Here is a 22,457-nt window from a genome sequence, read left to right on the forward strand (position 1 = left end):
TACTGATATATTAGTACACAAACCAGTGTCAAATACCTATGTTTATATTGAATAAAACATGTCTGAAGTATTTTAATCTGGCAGTTACCCAGTGTTGCTGTTGAATGCAAGCCTCAGCATGTTTAATTAAAAGAACCTGAGACACATTATTTATATTAAGATTGTGTGGGTTTGTTCGAATGGACATATGGTGTTGATTTTATTTGTGCAGGTTTAAAAAAATTACATAATTCTTGCGTTTGATAAAAAAAAAATTCTGCAGATACACCGATACAAGGATTTTAATAATGACTCTAGTTCTGATTCTGTTTCTGTAATATTTCCATTTGAGGAAGACAGTATGGACAGTGGTTGTGAAAAGGTTCTTATTGCATTAATTCCCTGCAACATGTTGTGAAATGAAGTCATTTCAGATTTCAGACGAAATAATATTAGGGGAAAAAACATTACCCATTCACATTTACTGTATCTAGCTAGTTTTCGATAATATAGCCTAATATCTCTCCTAAACCTATTCCTGCTATTTGTCTGTGAGGCATGTCGTGTGCCTTTGGAGTCTTTCCATTGATTTTATACAGTTTTAATCACGGTGAACTATGAATCACATGCTTAAAGCTGTTTGTTGATTCTCGTGCTCTGCAGACAGAAGACGTGCACTGATCGTCATGACAACAGCAGAGTTTCAAGTGCCTCTGATACATGTACTGAATAATTCTGTCAGAGTTCGGTCCACATTGGCAGAGGAAAACAGATGTTATAACTATTAATGGCACTGAATGTTTGAAACACGAGAACTGGCAGATGTTCATCAAATTGCCTAGGTATCTATAACCTTTCGTTGCACATATACACACTATAGAGACTTATGGATTATATAATTATTTTTTTTTTCACACATCAGCATTTGAAGTAATTGTTTCTGATGCTGAAGCTCTTAATATATTTTTAATGGCAGTAACTGTTATGTTACACCCCTCTCCAAGACATTGTGTCTTTCAATTCCCTTTTATGCACTGCCGCTAAAAAATCTCACTAACTGAACTATACACGATACAGTAAATGACTAGTTGGTTGCCAGACAACTAGAACTGATCTGTTCCTCCTCCTAAATCATTATCATATTTTCCAGTCTAGTTTTTTTTAACATCTGAAATGTGCTGCAATTTATTTTCCAAAGCAGCCTATATAATGCAATTAATATAATGTTGTTTTAAAGTCCCCCTGTAGTCAATAATTTCATCCCTTAAAACTCATCTTTGATCACCAAAATTACATATTTAAACGTTTTTTCTTTGAATTTCTTTCATGCCTTAAAATAGCTTAAATGTAAATCTACACCCTTGCTTCATTTCAGTATATGTGGTTCTTTGAATATGCAAATTAGCCCCACCTTAGCCATGCCCTTACACCAGTTCAGAGATCCACTCGTAGACGATCACACGTTGACCTGAAGGTAGTTTTTGACGTCAGAAACACCAGCGATTTCAAACCGCGTTTTTTGAGACGGTCTTTGGTGCAGTTTTAAAGAGAAAATACTAAGCAATGGTGTTGACTTATGACTTTACACATGGTTTATCTTAAAGCATATTAAAAACACCACATAGACATAAAGCAACTTTAAAAACTTGATTTTCACCACAGGGGGACTTTAAATAATAAATGCCACTATAATTTATGTTTGTTAGTTTCTGTATTTTATATGGACAGCTGTGGCGTGATGGGAACTAAAATACATGTTTATAGTGTCTATAAATAATTCATTTTATTTACCGGTGTTTTACCTTATTTTGGAGTATACAGTCGCAAAATACAGGAATTCATTCAATAAATACAGTGAATTTATTCACCAGGGGTTTACTTGCCCTGCACAACATGCTCTACGACTCCAGTGGCCAGATTCCAGAACTGTTTAGCAACAAGGAATTTTGCAGCCTCGTTATTTTCCATTTTCGGGCATTTCCATAGCCTTACATAAACCGGTCAAATCCTGGATGTGCCTGGCCCATGCAGCCCAACTGCTTTTCTAGACCTTAATCTAGTTGTGTAGGGTTCAACAACCAGGCAGGCAGCTCTCATCTCCCCGAGCGTCTGACTGAATGCAGTTATATAACACCCCTGCTGCCCCTTCATGATTTTGGAGTCTGTACAAGCCTCATCTCTTATGCATGGTCAAGCAGACCAGAGCTGACCCTTTAACTGTTCCCATTAAAAACATTCCTTCTCTCTCTCTGGCCTTGCTCTGCCTGTGTTGTCTGTGAGTTGTGCATCCTGAGTTAACCCTCCGTTATCTCTGCTCTGCTGTGGAGCTGGCACTGGATCCATAATCAGATTAAACATTGGAGCCTGACCTCAGTTTGGTTCTGTGGGTCACGGCAGAGGCACGTGTGTTGGCGTCCGCCATCTGGATACGAGATGGGGAGGTGTCATCTGCGTTCAGCGTTTCCAGACTCTTCCTGCTTTTGTTCTGCTTGTTATCTTGGGTTAACCCATCCTGCTTTCATAGAATGTGCTTAAGAATTTTAATTAGTGTATTGCTTTAGTTTGCTGTCACGTGTTTTGATCTATATTGTGTTTCTCACACTTCTCATGTAAATAGCAAATCATTAGTTTAGCAGAGATCAGATTTTCACTGCAGTTATCCTTGTGCTTTCAGCTTTAGATTGCCCCTTTTCATCTGTAGTTAAACAGATGCGGCGGAATGTAAAAAAGCTCTGGCATCTTGCAGGATTTGTTGCATCACAGAGATGGTCAAATGTGTTTCTCTGCCTAAAAATGTTCACTTCTTGGAATTGAAATTAAAAAGAAATTATTACCTGTGATTATGTCATTCTAGGGCTGGGAAAAAAATCGATTTGATTTAAAAATCGAGTTGGTAGGTCAAATCGATTCATATTTTCAAAAAATCGATTTTTTAGATTTTTTTTTCTCCCAATACATACATTTTGCATTCGCCAAATCTTCCTTCAGGGTTTCCGTAGAACGCTCCCTGCGGCGCAGCCCTCGATGCTTCACGACATCACGACAAAAAGACTAGCATGTTTAATGTTTTAACGGTCCTCCACGACGACGACGACGGCGCGCGCGCGAGTGAGTGAGTGAGTGAGTGAGGGAGCGTGTGAGTGTGTGTGACTGTGTGTGCGCGAGAGTGTGTGTGTGTGTGTGTGTGTGTGTGTGAGAGAGAGAGAGAGAGAGAGAGAGAGAGAGAGAGTGTGTATGTGCGAGTGAGTGAGTGAGTGAGTGTGTAGGCTATGTGAGTGACCTTGTGTAGCCTATATGTGCGAGTGAATGAGTGTGTGAGACGGCTCGCGATGACTGGTCGGAAAACAACGTGTAGTCTGACATGTTTCTTGTCCACGACATGACAAGATTTTTAGGAGTCAAAATCGTGTAATCTGACAGTGACTATCGTAACAGACAAAAAAATCGTGTAATCTGAACCAGGCATAAGAGTTACCTCAGGATTTTTTGTTGTTTTATTAACTCAATCCAAATACAGTATAAATAATTTGGATGTTTAACAATCTTTGTTGCACACTGCACAGTGACTTTTCAGTTAGAGAAAGGGTTTGCCTTTGCAATTTTATGTTGATGCACTTTAATTAAATACAATAAATATATATTTTTAAAATATATTTACAGTTCACAGTTATTTTGTTTTAAATGGGGGGAGAAAAATCGAATCGAATCGTAAATCGAGTTTTTTATAAAAAAATCTCAGATTTTTTTAGGGGAAAAAATCGCCCAGCTCTATGTCATTCTATACTATTTTCTGCACATTATCTTTTTATTTTCCTCAGAAGAATGTCCATGCTGTGCTTTTCCATACAATGAAAAATATAGTGACCCTGACCCTTATTGTGACTAGTAGTGGTGTTTGGGGTCATGGATCATGGCATTTCATTTTGAGTATTTGAGAAGTACAATAAAGAATATTAGCGAAATACAATTTAACAAATTAAATGTATAGCTTCAGAAGACTTGGAATATTGAGAGTATGTACTCAAGCGCTTTTTATCATGCTTTTTATAGTATTTTTGGAGCTTGACTGCATCCTACCTCAGCCACTTGCAATGTAAAGAAAGAAAAATAATCTTGTTTGTTTGTTTGAAGAAAGGAGGGTTTGGAATGATATAAGTAAATAATGACACAATTTTCATTTTTGATTGAACAATGGATTATGTATCTAGACTTTAGCCCTAGAGTCCATGTTTTTTGTCCGTTTATAACAGTTCTACATTTAATAGGTTTGTTAAAGTTGATGATTGATAGAGTTCTGTAGTCTAGATAGAGATCAGTTTTAGATGAAAACACTTAAGACTAGAAATTCTAGTTTCTCTGTTGAAATGAGTGAAATAGTGTGACACGTTTGATTATTTTGGCAAAGCATCAGTGCACACATTACCACTGAGAGAGATGGAGATCTGGCGTGTTTGACAGGAACTTATGGAGACGGGACATGATGACCTGCCCTGATCCACTTTCTGCTACTAACAGACACATACACTTAAATTATTAGCATGGCATGATGATGTTTGGAGTAGTAGTCTAGACTTGCATGCAGGAAGGTTTGATTTGTTTTTTAATCGTGTGCCCGTGGGCTTCCTCTCCGTTCAGGTTGGTAATCAATCTGAGCAGCTCAGTGTCTGTTGGGTGAGGCTTCATCCACCCTGCTGAAGGAGCAGAACTGGACCATCTGTCTGTGTCCAGCAGCCTTCCCATACTCCCTCTGCTTATTTACAGCCTGATTCTTCCAACCATCCTGCTGCATCGCGTATCTTAGAAAAAATTGAGTATTTAAGAAAAATAAAACAGTGAAATTACTATAGTAACAATTACGGCTGATTTCATTTCTTTATTTTTAAACATTAAACCAAAAAGTTTTAATTTTGTTGGAAAATTCCATAAAAAGCTTCTCTTTTGTTGACAACAGCCGGTTTATAATAGCTTCTCATCACAAGAATTGGAAGATATTTGGCGCATGTTGCATTCCTAAATGCATGTTAAAGTGACATAAACTCAGAGCACATGCAATGATTTTATGTCGAAAAGCATTTACTGCAAACAGAGCTGCTCTGAAACACTGAAAACACCGGATCATGAGCTGCTCGCGTGTAAATAAACACAGTGTCGTGTGAAATCCACTCTGAAACATGCAAAGTGTGGTTTTATTTAATTAAATCGCAGCCTTTGCAATTTTATATTTGCACTAAGCCATATAACGATTTTGGTTTTATTTTGATTAATTGTTCAACCCTAATTATAGGGTTCTATTTGTGGCAGCGGTGTATGTGCCTCTCACTAATACCAGAACCTCAGGCTTTACAGGTCACTGCCTGAATAACCAGCATAAGAAATAACTGTGCCCTACACACACACATACTCATTCTGGCCCTCTGCCCCATGTCAATTTTTAATGAGAGTGAATTTTTCATCTTGCCAGCAGCAGAGACTCAACTGAGAGGGTGGGTTCAGCAGAAACACAATATGAAGTTAATGTTTCATTCTGAGACAGAGAGAGGGCGAATGAGGAAAGCCGTCCTCCATGATCCCTGCAGTGAAGGGGATTATGGGAGGGAGGGGTCAGCGGGACGGGGGGAGGGGAGAACAGAAGTCGGTCACATGTGTCATTACAGGAATCAGGGCTGGACTTTACATGCCCACACACACACACAAACACACACACACACACACACACACACACACACACACACACACACACTCAAAATGTAGTATGCGAACTACTTACCATTTTTGGTCATGTTCAGATGTTCATTTTAGTCATTTTGGAGGTGGAGAGAACACTTATTTTTCTTTAAAATGACATGGTTGATGAATTATGTATAGTATACAATGGACTTTAATGAATAGGTTTATAAGTTGAAAGGATAATTTTGTATGTTTTCTAAACAACATTTGAGTTAGTTATTAACATACATAATTAGAAATAAAGGTGCCAAAAGATGTTGTTTTTTCTTTTTGCAGCGATACCATGTAAGAACCATTTGGGTTCCACAATGAAACTTTCAGTAAACAGTTCTTAAAAGAAACATTTTTTTCTTAATGTAAAGAACATTTTAACAATTTAAAGATCCATTTTTTTTATTATAAAGAACCTATGGTGCATTTGAAAGGTTCAGTCAATGGATGTTAAAGGTTCTTAATGGAACCAAAAAATAAATAACCTTTATTTTTTTTAAGAGTGTACATCCAGATGTACAGATGCTGAGGTGGGAGTGTCTTGTTCTGTTGTGCAAGGATGTGTGCATCACATGTGGTCATATGACCAACCAACACACTAAAGATGGTGGAAAAGACATTTTTCTGAGCTTTTTGACTGTTGGTTATACTTTGGACTGTTTGTGCGATTTATATAGAATTTTTAATTCTGCATGTGCATTTTCTTAATTTGTACATTTTACATGATTTGTTTTGTTTTCTACCATTCAAATTATTTAAAAAAATATTTTAATCACACATTATTTTCAGCTTTTCAAACTGTACGTCATAATTTTGTGATGCCTTAATTCCCTTGCAGCTTTTGAAATGGCTGATTTTGGTCTTTAGTTGTTTATTTTTAATTCATTTAGAATAGTATACAGCTTTAATATTGGGTCAGCTTTAAATAATAGCGTAAATCATGCGGCTTGTTGAAGTGTGCTATTCGTTTTTAAATGATTAGACTTGGAGACAAATGATTATGATTTGTAAACGATGAAATATCCCATAGATTAAATAGAAGGACTTGGGGCCATTCATGCCAAGGACGATAATTATAATTAAAACCTATAAAGTTTTAATAATCATTCTATGAGAACGATTCCATTAGGGAATCCACAACACATTAATGATAACGGCACAGACATTCCAATACCATTGGTATCAACTTTCAGAAAGATTTTTTTCCAGCTGATAAAAACATTGACAGCCAATCAGAATTCACATGACCATGACATGATCTACATTAAAGAGCTCGAACATGTAAAGCAGCAGATGACAAAACCGCCATGCGTGCTTATAATAACCAGAACATTATCGTCCATTGGTGTGGATGATAATAGTTAATATGCTCGGTGTGAAAAGGGCCTTAAGAAATGGTGTAATGACTAACAGAACCCTAGCTAAAAAGCTACTTTTGGATACAGGCAAGCTCCATTCACTTTGGTTTGGTAATAAATTGTTTTATTGTCTTTCATTCATTTGTGACTGGGTTACTGTTGGGACAACATCCCTATAAAACACCACTGTGAGATTTTTGTTGATAGCAGAAATGGGATAGGTTGTTGCTTCCAAGTGATACTTTAAAATTGGCCTTTTTCTTCAGCTTAGCCTGCACAAAACAGGGGGGTCCAGATGTGAAATCTGCCCTGACAGGTTTGTTCTTCACTCGTTCCCCTCCAAACACTCATTAGAGAGCCTCACAACCCCAGTCATGGTGAGGGAACCACAACAGGCAGTCAGTGAATCATTTCTGGTATGAATCCACATGATGAAACCCGCTCCTGTTACTGCACGTTGCTCAGCACTGGGGTTGTGCAATGTGCTCTTGGCTGACTCACTCGCACTGATGATTCCCACAGCTCTCAGCACTAGATCAGTGCGTTTCAAATCATTAGCTGGGTGCTTTCTGTATGCACTTTAAAAGTGTTGTGCACAGGATCGTATTAGTCAACAGATGGACTTTGTCCAGTGGAGGAACAGTTTTTCCAGTTGGAAAACAGGCTCAAAAATAGTGCCAAACCTTCAGTGCGGCTTATTTTTTGGAAACCAGTTCTCCAGCCTATCACGCTACGCCCGCCTTACGCACACACGCGGTGAAAGAGGAGACTTTGACAGGCCAGAAACATGCTGTCTTTACGACATGCTGCATATGTTGAAAACATCCAGCAGCTCAAACACATGTTCTCCCTCTTGTCTCGGTGTCTCACAAACACACAAACGTCCTGCACACCAGCTCCGCTTTGAATCACATGGCTGTGAGTTGTTTCACAGCTAAGCACCGCAGCAGGACAGAGGCACAGTTTTAGCGCCATGTCTGTAAGGAAGGCAGGACATTCAGTGGGTCTGCAGTGACCACGTCTGTCCATAAAATCAAATCCAAATGAGGTCATTTAAGACCAATGAGCTTTTATGGCTGTGAAATTGCACTGAACTTTTTTTCTGTTACAGTAAGTTGTTTATCAGATGCTCTTGTTAAAACACTGTGAGAGGGGTTCCCAAAGGTTTTTGTCAGCTGAACCCCTTATATGGAAAATAATTACTTGAAGTACCCCCTTACATTTTAAGTTAACATTTCTACGCATAACAACTACACATTTGTTTGTTCAAGGTACTCTGATGTCTGTTAATGATCACATGACATGCAAGTAAATATATTCCTGTTGTAAATTCGAATTTTACTTTAAAATACAATTATTATATACATTTTATTTTACACTGCAAGTTACAATACTAACATTTGTCTTTTAAACACTTTTAATTCTTCCTTAGTGAAAAAACCTATACCAAAACGTATTTAAAATACATTTATTTCATGCTAAGTATACTACAAATCCATTAACATATTTACTGACATATTGCTTGAGACTTACTGATATTAATATTATAATTAAACTTTATTTGGAGTACTTTATTGCACAATGCACATTTCTTAATATTAAGCCTACAATTTGTTTTAATATCACTATTAGTAAGGATAGTATGATCACTGTATAATATCAGTCTTTAAATGCAAGATATTTAAAGTGTACCTAAAGTATACTTGCAATAGTTCCACTTTAGCACAATCAAATATATTTCAGTATATCTTTAGTTGGACCTCAGCACTATTTCCGGAGAACTAAAGTGCATTAAGTACAAAATTAGTTGTTCCAATTTAGCAGACTGTAAGTATACCAATTAGTATACTAAAAGTACAATTGCAGGGTATTTATATTAAGTACACAAATATGTAAATGTATTTGTAGTATACTTAGAATAAAATAAATGTATTTCAAATACGTTTTAGTATATTTATTTATTGTAACATTTCAAATTCTTGAGCTTTTATTTTGGTGGAATACTAGTAAAATGCTGTAACTTTAACAACAATTTTAGAAATGATGCTAATGTGTACTAAACCTAGCCCTAGCTGCATTCCCAAATGCATGTTAACTCACAGCTCATACAGAGATGGAGTTACTGTGAACTGAGCTGCTCTGAGATGCAAAAAAAAAAATCAGATCATAAGCTGCTTGCGTTTGCACCGAACACTTCACTCTGAACATGCAGTTTATAGTTATAAAATGTTCTGCAATTTAGATGGTACATGCTATATGTCAAGAATGTAAACTGAAGCATGCTTGTTCTAAAGACTTGAAGTGCTTAGATTATGGGTTTTTCTTTTTTTCTTTCCTTTCTTTATTTTTAGTTAGACCACCATGGTGTATTAAACCCCAAAATGCTTTATAAGGGGAGTGAAGAGGGTGGATTTCCAATTCCATCCATTTTCTTGTATTATAAAATGAAATGGAAATCATAGTTGTCTTAAAACCAGTGTTATTTATTCTAGTATTATGTTACAGGAAATACCAGTATTTAGTATCTGAGAGGTGACTGAGGGTCTGACCCATGTCGGGAACGAAGTAACAGTTTTTTCTCATTTAGCCTGTCCTTGTTTTGTAATGAATTAGTTTTAACTTTATTTGGTTACACTTTATTTGAAGGTGTCATTGTTACAGTATGTTACAGTATATTTAAGTACTGATTAATATTAATTAACACTATAGGGTTAGGGTAGGATTAGGGTTTGGTTGAGGGTTAGTTGCATGCAATTATGCATAATTTACTGTTATTACTATGGTAAGTACATGTAACATGTATCAAGGACACTGTAAAATAAAGTGTTAAAGTGTACTCTTTATTCCTAATTCATTTTATTTTGTACCCTCTGTGGATGTAGATTTCATGTTCTGTTCCAGTGAAGTCCTGACAAACTCAGCCTTGAAGGGAAAATATAATCTAATTGCGCTCACAGGGGTTGTTTATTATTTTTAGAGGCAAAGTTGCTTACGTATATAGGACATAGAGTGTCAAAGATAATGTCTTGGAGTTTGTGTGCTTTAATATGTCAGTGGCAAACAACATCAATTGAATGGCAATTACAACATGATATAATTACAACAAAGCTTGACCTGACGCTTTGCTCATTAAGGTTCAATGCAATGGGTAACTTTGATGCGAATCCTGTGAAAGTCCTTAACAATTCCATATCAACTCAAAAAATGTCTTTCCACACCACTTATATGCTTTTATACATTATACAACAGGAGAACTTCTCTAGCATGACGCTAATGTGGGCCGTACAGGACGAGGGCTCAGAGTGCTAATGTGACCAAGCTTTGACCCTTCTTCTTGCTCTTTCCGCAGGTGTACGTGGAGTTTGACGATCTTGAGTGGGAGAAGCGTGAGTGGGTCAAGGTGTACGAAGACTTCCAGATCTTTCTGCTGGAACATCAGCTGGTTTGGGCCAAAAGGAAGGAGGGTGCCCAGCTGCAGGGAACAAAAGCCAAGCAGATCCAGTGGCCAGCTCTGGTGAGTCATTCCTCCCAAGATCTTTGATCCGGAGATGTGCTGTGCGTTGAGCCGCAGCTGTGGAGTATTTCAAGTCGGAACAATAGCTCTGCGGAGGCAATATGACGGGATCCTTTATGTTGCTGGAATGATTTGGGGTTTGGATGACTTTCAGATCAATGGCTCATGTCTGACAATAAGATCATTATTTGTTTAGAAGGCCTGCTGAAAAGATGGAAAATAACAGAGGGTTTGACGTCCTTTAAAAGAGACAGAAAGGCAGCGAGCAAGAGATTGTAAATGTTTCACGGCTCACGCTGTTTTGATTATGTAACGTTAGCAGCAGCACAGCGCCATCTGGGCCATGAGCACACGATAAAAGATTTCAAAAGAGAAATCTTAGTATGGCACACGGGACGGTAGTCATAGCGCCCACACATGCACAGCCCGACGACCCAGCATGTGTCATGGAGCACTTACCCTCATCAAGAACTCGTGAGCACTCCGTAAGTTTTCAAACAGGACATTTTTCATATTTTTCAGTAGTTTACGCTACTGGAATTTTTTCTTTTGCGTTTTAACCTCATGCACGTCTGTTCACTTCCTGCCATTGTTTAAATGAATTCTTCTTCAAATAAGTGAGGTGAATATAAGGTGAACATTTAATCTGAAGTTAAAGGTACGGTAGGCTATTTTGGAGCAGCTAGCAATACAAAGTTCCCCAAGAGATCCCACCCTCCCTTCAGAGTGCTCTCCAAAACAACGCCTCCTCCAAAACTAGGGATGGGTACCGAGAACCGGTATTTTTTTGGACCGGTACGTAAATGGGTCAATACCGGACTACCGATAAGCTTCAGGACAAACGATACTGTTATCGATACTTGTGTTGTTTTATCTCCGTATGCTTCTGTGTTAGTAGCGAATTAGAAACTGCTGCTTGTCATATTCCAACCCTGAATAATGTCATCAGATGGCCGACGTTTGATCGACGTACGTGTGATATCCATGCGCATACTTGTTCAAAATAAAAATTTCGATTCCTCTTATTGATATCTTTGTGTGCATTTCAGTTTGACTTTAAGCCATTCAAGCTCGAGACGACTCGCGCGCTGTTTTCTGTGCTGCACACTTGTAACAGTGCAGATCCGTGCAGCTCTTAAAGTGACAGCACTAATATTCTTGCTGCCTCTCTATAACAACACCAATCAAACAAAAGACAAAGAGAAAATTCACTTGTTCTTGACTGAGTAACTTTTGTAACTATATTTGTTATGTATAATTTATTAATAAAGTGCAGTGCTATTTTACATTTGATTACAGTTTCTAAACCTGAATACCTGAACATCTTAAAACACTGTTTATTTCAATCATATCATATCTTCATTATCATAAACAACTTACAGAGCTCTGACCTGTACCACCTGACTGCTGCAGATTCATTTCTGCGTTGATAGTGTTGACATACATGTAGAAATGCATAAATCCGAGTCTGAGGACGTAAACAGCTCTGGTTAGAATGGTATGGGTTGCCATCTCGTAAATATAGTTACATCATAGCATGAATGCAGCATAAGCTTGTTGTTTTGGTTTAGGAGGAACTGTAAAAGTTGGCCTCTGTTTGTTTGTGGCTTTTGGTGACTTTTGGTGACTTGCTTAGCCTAATGGAAGTGCTGATGACGTGTGATGTCTGTGCGAGCAGGGTGCGCGAAGGTATGGAAATACATATGTTGACAGGCAGGTAGGACATCCTATCATTGCATTCGGACCAGATAAAATTATCAGACAAACAGTTTTTGGTCCTGTGACTTCCACATAAGATATATACGTTTTAACATTTAGACCACCTCTATTATTGATTGCTATCAGGATGTAAAGTAGAGTTTCAACCAGTATAACAAAAAGTGTTGACAAATTGACAAAAACAAATTGCCCATAATAGTTAGGCCTAATAGTTAACAGAAACTTTAATAGTGTATTCTGTGTGTGTGCAGCGATATACAGTAATATCACGAAATATCATTACAATTTAAAACAACTGTTTTGTATTTGAATATATTATTTACAATGTAATTTATTCCTGTGATTTAAAGCAGAATTTTCAGCATCATTACGCCAGTCTCCAGTGTCACATGATACTTCAGAAATCATTCTAATATGCTGATTTGGTGCTCACGAAACATGGAAACCACAATAGTCTTTTAATTTATTTGTACATAAAAAAAAAAAAAAAAAAAATCATTTCAAATAAATGCTGTTCTTTTGAACTTTGTTCAGAAAAGAATCCTAGGAAAATTATCATGGTTTTTCTCAAAAATATTAAAGGTGCTCTAAGCGATCCCGGGAGACGTTACTTCTTGTCGACATTCAAATTGTTGTCAAACAAAATGGAGGCTAGCTAGACCCTCCCTCCCTCTTCCTCATCCCGTCTCCTCCCTCCTCCCCACCCTTAAACAAAAGGAAAGTCATTACAAACAAAGTTAAGTTTTACTTCATTCAATGTGTAATGTCGCCAAGTTAGATAAAGGGTTTTATATATTGCAGAACAGAATGCAGAAAAAGAGAAACACTATTATTACTATTATTAAAATCGTTTCGTCACCTGAGGTTATAACTATAGCTCCCATACAAGGACGCAATATTAGCAAGATAGCGTTAGCTTCGCGTTTCCCAGTGAGCATAAACAACGGCGGCGTCATAACAAATTTAGTCAAAGTTGTCAATAGCCTTTAATTGAACATTTAAATTCATAACAAACAGTGGGTGAAAACAATCATTCACATAAATTGTCGCCTACTGTGAATTTGCTTGATCATTTACAATAGAGATTGATCGCTGCTAGAAACATACATGTTGTATTCACCAAAGTTAACGCTGACTGCATAGTTCTAGCTAATTACATCCTTGTGTTGGTTTGGCGAACATGAACGTCTGTTTAGAAATAAAAATGGATTTACCTGTTCTGCAAAAACAGAGCAACCTGAATGTCGGATTGTAATCCCTTCTGGCGGCGGAGTTCTCGCCACCTTTCGAAGGTTTTTCCGATATAAATTCGGTACTTTGCGTGTTCCTTATCCTTGTCCCTCTTCTTTGCAATTTGTTCATCGGAACGTCGTCTCTTTGGTCGTGTGTCGGCCATAATTCAAACTTCCCTCTTCATGCTTCTCTCTCCTCCATAGAGGTGGGCGGATCGATCCTAAAATATCGATACTTCGATACTGACGTGGTATCGAAAAGGATCGATCCTCACATAAAAATATCGATCCAAATGTGTTTTTTTTACCAGTAATTTTTATTAATTTAGCACGCAATTCAGTGCGTAAAATAAGCTTCTAAGTGGAAAAATAAGCGAATGTTAGCGGATAATTGTGTAGGATAGAACTTTTTCTCCTAGTCATCTGGATACAAGACGAAACCAATCAGTCACAGAGAGCGTTCGATGCTGGTGCTCACAGGCACGTTTGGGAAACGAAGCCTTGCTTAGATGACAGAGAAACAATCGGGAGTTATTTCGCAATAAACAAAGCAAAAGTGTATAACGGTTCAAAATGTTGAGGACAGTAAGATTTTTTTTAATGAAATTAATATTTTTATTCAACAAGGATCGATGCATTAAATTGATCAAAAGTGACAGTCAAGGGTTTTTCACTGTTAAAAAAATCTACTTCATATAAATGCTGTTCTTTCAACTTGGTTCATCAAATAATTCTGCATCATGGTTTCCACAAAAAAATATGAAACTGTTTTCAACATTGATAATAAGAAATGTTTTCTGAGCTGTAAATCAGCATATTAAAATGAAATATCATCATGACTGGAGTAATGATGCCGAAAATTACGCTTTGATCAACTGAATAAATTACAGTTTAGTATGACATAGAAAACAGATAGCCTATGTTAAATTGTAATATTACAGTTTTTACTGTATTTTTGATCAAATAAATGCAGAAGAGAATTAAAAATCTTACAGACCCCAAACTTTTGAACAGTAGGCTAGTGTACAATAGTTATTTTACTATAATTAGGGTAGTTTTGTAAAAGTCACTGACTAATAATTACAGGCGAGTTGAGAGCACAAATCACAAAATATTTAGTAGTCATGAAAACGTTTTCAGATTTAGCATATTAATGATGCATTCACCTCATAAATCATGACACACTGCTCTAGCACAGGAAAGTGCATACAAGTTCAAGTGCATGCTTTTAAAATTAAAAAGTATTGGTATCGGTATCGATATCGGCGATACTGGCCTTGTATTTACTTGGTATCGGATCGATACCAAAATTTGGAGTATCGCCCACCTCTACTCCTCCACACACCCCCTTCACGTGCACGCGCACTGACCCCCCAAACCCCACCCTCAAATACTTCTTGCCAGTGATTGGCTGGAACACAGTTTGTTGTGTTTCGTGGTGCGGGTGACCCCAGTTTGTTTTTGTTGCCGTTTGTGGAGCCTGTAGTGTCTACAGAGACTGCGTTTTTTACAGTATGTTCAGGGGACAGGCAGCTAGCGGATAGTGAGGAGATGTTTGCTGTATGTGACAAAAAATGTTTTGGCCTAAAAAATGCGTCACATCGCTTATTGCACCTTTAAGCAATTTTCAACAATGATAATAAGAATGATTATCTATAATTGAGTACCAATAATAATTGAGCACCAACTCCGCATTTTAGAATGATTTCTGAAGGATTGTGTGACACTGAGGATACGGTAGTGTACACAGTGACTAGGTAAACTAGGTCATAGCTCTTACCAGATTGTGTATTTTAGCATGACTGGAACAACAATATATTTACAAATCAGCATCCATTCCACCTGCATAATCGTTTGTTGGTTTTGGATCGGTTAGTCGAATTTTGTGAACCTACCTTTGTTTTCTGAGTTATTTAACTGGAGAAATATTTGATGTAGTCAATAGACTGTTGACAACGCTTGATGTTCAGAGAAAACATTCTCTGTCATTGTGAATTAACAGTGTCCATGCTTTTTGTGTTGCTTTTTAAAACTGGGACATATTTTTCATCGATTCTTCCTGTTCTTTACACTTAACACTTATCTAACTTATGATGGGTTTGTACAGTTGTCAAACAACTTAACCTAATTTCTTTACTCAACGCCTGACCAAACAGCAATTTCCCAACAAGACTCGCGGGATTGTGTTGTTCTCTGGTCTTCTTTGAAAGCTGTTATTTTTCCATCGTCTTTCCCTCTTTCAAGTTTCCTGTGTCCCTCGCTCACACACAATTTCCTTCACGGCTCCATTATTTATGGCTGCCATTGGAGGAGAGTTTACTGCCACCAGATCTCCTTACTCAGCACTGCCTCTCTCTCTCTCTCTCTCTCTCTCTCTCTCTCTCTCTCTGTTTTTCTGTCTCTGTAGTTCTGTTGATATATGAGGCCCAGCACAAGCTTGCTGATTTCTCCTGTGTTCAGATTAGCACACTGGATCTTTTGTCTGAATGTGACCCGAGCAGGTTTCTTCAGTGTTTCCTGCACATCTTTGCATTGATTGCATAGTCATTCCCAAACATGACCAGTGTAGTTCCATTTCTGAATGGTTTGTGGTTCTTTTAAATGATTCAGCAAAAACTCAAACTCATGATGAATTATTGTTTTGAGTCAGTCTAATGACTCACTTCAGAGTGGTTACTGAATTAACATTTGACTCACTGTCTGAACCACAAGTCATTACTTTCAGTCATTTCAGTCTCAATAACTAACCGAGAATTACTATTGTGTCATCTCTGACTAGTTGTTACCATGACTGTTTAAATGTAATACATGGTATTTCTCAATTACAAAATTATTTAAATAATTGTGTTCCAAAAAATTTTTTTGCATTGAGCAAAAGTGACAGTAAAGACTTTTACACTGTTATAAAAATGTCCATTTGAAATATTAAGCATCACAGCTCTTTTCAACATTGATAATAATATTCAATTTAATTCACATTTATTTGTATTGCATTTTACACAATACACATTGTTTCAAAGCAGCTTTACAGAAAATGCATGTCTCAGGTGATGAGTGCTGTGTCCAAGTTATGTATTTCAGATAATTACATATACAAATTGCGCATTTATTTATTTTAATTTAAACAATGTATTAATTTAAGGCTTTTTCTGCATCAGAAACAGATATCGTGTTCTGAAGCTTAGCGATGTTTCTGAGGTGGAAGAAGGTTGTTTTTGTAACAAATGAAGTATGATTTTTGAAAGACAAGTTGCTGTCTAACCCTGGTCTTTAACTGTAGAGGATGAAGTAACAGTACATCCTTCTAAATGCAAATTGTATTCTAAGAGATTCTGTGTACAGGTTTCTGGTCCAATAAGTAATCTTATCTGAATTTAATAGAAGAAAATGACAGGTCATCCAAAATTTTATATCTTTAACACACTCTGTCAACTTAGATAATTTAGAGATTTCATCTGATTGTGATGAAATATATAACTGAGTATCATAACAGTGGAAACTAATTTCATGTTTTTTTTATAATATTTCCAAGAGGGCCTAACACAGATCCCTGTGGCACTCCATAATTTACTGACGTTATCTTAGATTTTATTAAACTAATTTTATTAGTTTAAATAGACAAAATGGTAACGGTCTGATAGGTACGATCTAAACCACCTTAATGCCCGTCCCTGAATACCAGTGTAATTTTGTAGTCAATCTAAGAGTATTTTAATATAATGTCTAACGCAACACTGAGATCAAATAAAACTAGTATAGAGATACAGCCTTGGTCAGAAGCTAGAAGTAAGTCATTTGTAATTTTAACAAGAGCAGTTTCTGTGCTATGATAGGGCCTGAAACCAGACTGAGATTGCAAGTAAGAGCATAATTTAGCAGACACAACTTTTTCTAGTATTTTAAACATAAATGGAAGATTTGAAATGGGTCTGTAATTTGTTAATTCATTTGGATCTAATTGTTGTTTCTTAATAAGAGGCTTAATAACTGCCAGCTTGAACAGTCTTGGGACATGACCTAGAGACAGAGACCAGTTAATATTTTGAGAAGAGGCTCTTCTGCTTCAGGTAACAACTCTTTCAGTAGTTTAGTAAGAAATAATAAGAAATGTAATGTTTCTTGAGCAACAAATCAGCATATTAGGATCATGTGACATTGAAGACTGGAGCAATGATGCTGAAAATTCAGCTTTGCTGCCACACAAATAAATTATATTAAAATTAAAAACTTTTAAATTGCAATTATTTTCTTAATATAACTATTGTTGCTGTATTCTTTGATAAAATGAATGCAGCCTTGATGAGCAAACATTTTCTTTATTGTAAATGCTGAGTGCTCCCTTCATATGTGTGTGCCTGCAGTTGTCTGTTTGAGATAAGTTCATTTTGCGACAGATGTGGTGCGGCTTGTTCACAACTCTCACTCCTTCTGTCTGATTATCAGTGATGATGACTGTAGTTGTTCGTTCAGATTGGATTGTGTTCTACAAACACAGCTCTTCCTGCACAAACTCCGCAAGGCCGTTATGCATTTACGACATCCTGTAAACCTTCTTTGTCAAGTGCTGTATTTTACGCATTCACGCTGATGTAGCCAACTCTCTGATGGCTTAATTGTGTTTAGCCCTGCTTGACCCGTAGCCTTAAGGGCGATCTTTACTGCTGATAAACGCACAGACCCCTGCCCCGCTGTCTTGTTTAGTGAAAGCTCTCTTCATTTTGCTTTCAAGGGATGAAATCCTTCCGTAGAAGGAACAATGCTATGGATTCAAATCTTCAAACCCATTATTTTCATCAGCCCACATGAGTGACTTTAATAAACGGTTTGGCTTCAATGTTTTGGCTTGATTATTATGATGTGAAAAGTGTGTGTTTGAGGCCTTATGAAGCAAAATGAAAACCCTTTTTTCCCTTTATGTTTTTTGCTGTTAAACAATCAAGCCCAGTAATACAAGTTCTCCTGTTAATATAAACTGTAAATGCTGATTAAAGCACAAAGGTTTGGTAGCTTAGACAGTGAAATGGATGTTGTGTAACACGCATGTGGTTATTTTTAGTCAGTTTGTGATGGGAATCTTGCAGAACAGCTGTTGAGCTGATAACACATAGTGATTGGTTTAGGTTTGCTCATGTGGCACAGCAACAGATCTACAAACACCCAGAGAACGCACACCATGTGCTCGCTCTTAAGGTCCTTGCACACTGTGGCCGAAATTTTCGTATACGTTTTTTCGCATTCATCATTCGGTGGCTCTGAATCATCAAAACACTTCTCAAAAGGCTAGCTACGGATGTGAAAAATGCAGAAAATCGAAGATGTTCCGAATTTTTTTGAGTTCTCTGACGACTGATGAAAGTTTCGGAGAAAGTGTGTAATTGACAAAACGTGAGGTCGTATTTGTTTTTTAACGTGCGAAAATTTCAGATTCATTAAAAAGAACCGCATTAATTGAGAATTGCCGTGTGACTATTTTTTTTTTATTATTAAAAATCATTTATATTATTATTATTTTCAATTTGTTTTATATATTTTTTATTATTGTACAATTATTGTACAATTATTTTTATTATTGTACAATTTATTGACATTATATGTTGCACCATAGCTTGCACCATCAAAATAAAATTCGAAATCGCAATATTGCTTATTGCACTTATCAAAACGTAAAAGCTGCGATTTAATTAAGTATAGTGTCTGTGAATATCTATTCAACAAACTCCATCTCTGCATTTGTTGTGAGTTTAATCTGCATTTGGGTGTTTTGTAACCAGATGCATTCGTAAATTTTTTATAATAGAAACTAACAAAATAAAAGTTTGAGGTTTTAACTCTTGCAAGTGAAAAAATTAAGACAAGTATTGTGATTTTGCTACTATAGTAATTCATTGACTTATAATTAATTAATTTATTATGAAATATTAATTATTTTACAGTGCAGTTTATGTCTTAGAGATGATAATAATATTTAATAATACAAAATTATGATTGTTGTTTCTAATAATAATATTATCAACTTAAAAGTGTATAACAGGGGTTTTCAAAGTCTAAGACAGTGGGCCTCCCTTTTGACACAACTAACCCAATGGATATGTTCCAATGCGACTGTCATGTAAACAGGCAGATCGGATTTTCTGAGGCATTAGGCACGTCTCCACAGTTTAATGACGAGTGAAACCCTGACACGCATCTGCAAAGGGACGGATGGCCCGATGAAACGTTGTGTCATCTATAGGAGAGGAATGTTGACAAACGTTGACACAACATATCAATGATTGGCTTGCTCACTTGCAAATTTCGGACCCACAGCTCCTCGTTAAAGTCAATATTTAAACAGAATATGCTCCCACCAGTCCTGAGATCTCTGCAAATGCGCAGGCTGCAATGATGGCACTTTTCGTCCTCCTCCGCCTCAAAATCATGGTGATGTTTGGCGAACTTTGCATAGGCCTAAATCGCAGAGCTAGCATCAAGCATATTTCGCGTTCGTCCATCTGTGCAAGAGAATTAACCCTTTAAGCATGCGCGAGCACCCCACACTTTGAAAACCCCTGGTGTATATAACATTTCCTTCCAGGGGAAAATGTAGACCCTCAGAACCTCTATGAATCCTGTGGGGAAACACTCCTTTACTGTTCCTCTAGTTTTTGTCTGTGTTTATGTAGTTTTGCTGGTGGAAGATGCACCACTGCTTGTGACCTTTGCTTCTGGTCTCTTTCTGACTGGCTATAAAAATAATCCTGAGGGAAAAATACTCTCTCTCTCTCTCTCTCTCTCTCTCTCTCTCTCTCTCTCTCTCTCTCTCTCTCTCTCTCTCTCTCTCTCTCTCTCTCTCTCTCTCTCTCTCTCTCTCTCTCTCTCTCTCTCTCTCTCTCTCTCTCTCTCTCTCTCTCTCTCTCTCTCTCTCTCTCTCTCTCTCTCTGTCTTCGGGACACTGAGTCTATGAGCCCTGTCAGGTTGTATGTTGGCAGCACAGAGGGCAAAGTGTCATGCATGTGTTTTGTGCAGAGACAGTGTGAGAGAAGAGGTACAGACTCTTCAATGGTTCATTGAGACGGAGGAGTACACAGATGATCTTTCACTGCCAGCAGCACAGCTGGCTGCTTAATGGCAGCAATCATAGACAGCAGCGTATACAGGGATCGCCTGGGGCGGCTCTCTCCTGCCTGCACTGAAAGGACTGTCTCTGTGAGTAATGAAGCCCGGCTGATGGGTGGGTGTGGGACATGACTTCACCAAAACCCCCCTCTGCACATTTGGCTTTGATTTGCGTCGCTGCTCACTTGTGATTTGGGTTTCTCAGTCAGCTCCTCTGCCCACAGAACTATAGATTCACGGGTAAAGACAGCTGTGAACCTATTTAATGTATAACAAAAGGACATGATTGTCATCCTCCTCTTTATTCCCTTTCATCACACGGTTGTAATAATAGTATACAGTGTTGTCGTTTTACACATCATATGTGTGTCAGTAATGTGGCTATTTGTTGACTGAGTAGCCTATATATAAATTTCAGATAGTGACACTGTTTACCTTTTCTTTTGCATTTTTAACTGCACACAGCAATCTCTTGAAATGTAAAAATATTTTTCATGCCAATTATTCCAATTGAAAATGTTTTCTATATGAATATATTTTAAAATGTAATTTATGTGCTGCCTAATATTTTTGTGGAGACCGTGATTTTTTTTTTTTTTTGATGAATAGAAGTTCAAATGAATAGTTCAAAACAAAGCCTTTATTAGAAAACTTTTGTAACATTATAAATGTCTTTGTCACTTTTGATCAATTTTATACATCCTTGTTGAATAAAAGTATCAATTTTTCTCAAAAAGAAAAAAAAAAAACCTCACCAACCCAAAACTTTGTAACGGTAGTGTAAAACTTAAAACATTTGGTCTGTTTCACATTGTATGCCTTCATTTTCCAGTAGAAGTGTGTTTTTGAATGCATAGTCTGTCATGAAGCTACATTATAGGTGCATAATGTCCAGATCTATATTTTTTTTTTTCTGGCAAAAACGAAAATACAGTGATTAAAAAATAAACCATTTTTGTGGTGTGACTATTGAAAATGTCAGCAGGTTCAAATCTGTACTTTTACCCTGCTGTAATTTTAGGCCTTTGTGGGCCAGCAGAAAAAAACGTTATTGTTGAGATCTGTACAGTGACCCTTCACTGAGACAAAAAAACCCGTCTTTCACCCCAAGAGCTGCTTCCTGTCATAATACTGCGGTTTCTCTCTTTGTGTCGTCTTCACCCCCGCATCGGCAGCTGTGTGGCAGGAACTGAGACCTCTGTGGCTTACCTGTGTGTTGTCTCTGCTCTCATGTGTCTGCATATGTGTCGTATAATGTGTCATTCTGAGGGCATGTTGCATAACAGCTCTCTCATCTTTTCATCAGACCTGCTCTTAGTGTGTGACTGCAGGAAGGATATTAATGAGAGGATTCGGTGCGTGGGGTCAGGCCTGCATCTTCACAGTGGGAGTGCAGTTTTGTGGTGGTCTCTAATACACCTTCCCCCATTAGGGTTTATTTATAGAGAGAGACTTCCGTTTACACAATCCCAGCTTGCTTGAAGCCTCAGAGAAACAGTTTTTCCAGCGGTAGTGTATGGGGATGTTCACACAGGACATGTTCTTGCGTTCTAGCTAGATGGAGCGTGATGAAATGGAACAGGATGTAGGGATCAAAAGAAGTCTTTTAAAAGCTATTTTTTGATACACACGAGCCAGGTGAAATGGTTGTTAAAAATAGTTGATACAAATATTTTATTCTTTTCATTCTTAAAGTGGATAGACAACTATAGTTCAAAATGTTAAAGCTATTTATATAGTGCTTTTCACAATACACGTTGATTCTAAGCAGCTTTACAGAAAATCATGATGTTAATGTTTGTAATTTCTTAATGTCTTCATGCCTTATTGTCACATTTAACA

General features: G+C 37.3%; 1 protein-coding gene across 3 annotated transcripts in view; it reads left to right on the forward strand.

The window, feature by feature from the left end:
• jmjd1cb (jumonji domain containing 1Cb) overlaps positions 1 to 22,457 on the forward strand; it is a 162,752-nt gene that overhangs the window by 75,630 nt on the left and 64,665 nt on the right. For all 3 annotated transcript variants that reach the window (XM_081393177.1, XM_081393178.1, XM_081393179.1), the window contains exon 2: positions 10,405 to 10,569. In XM_081393177.1, the coding sequence (XP_081249303.1) occupies positions 10,405 to 10,569 (165 nt within the window). The remainder of the gene's footprint in view (positions 1 to 10,404; positions 10,570 to 22,457) is intronic.

The sequence above is a fragment of the Scardinius erythrophthalmus genome (genome assembly GCF_964197995.2).
Source record: "Scardinius erythrophthalmus genome assembly, chromosome: 18".
Taxonomy (NCBI): Eukaryota; Metazoa; Chordata; class Actinopteri; order Cypriniformes; family Leuciscidae; genus Scardinius; species Scardinius erythrophthalmus.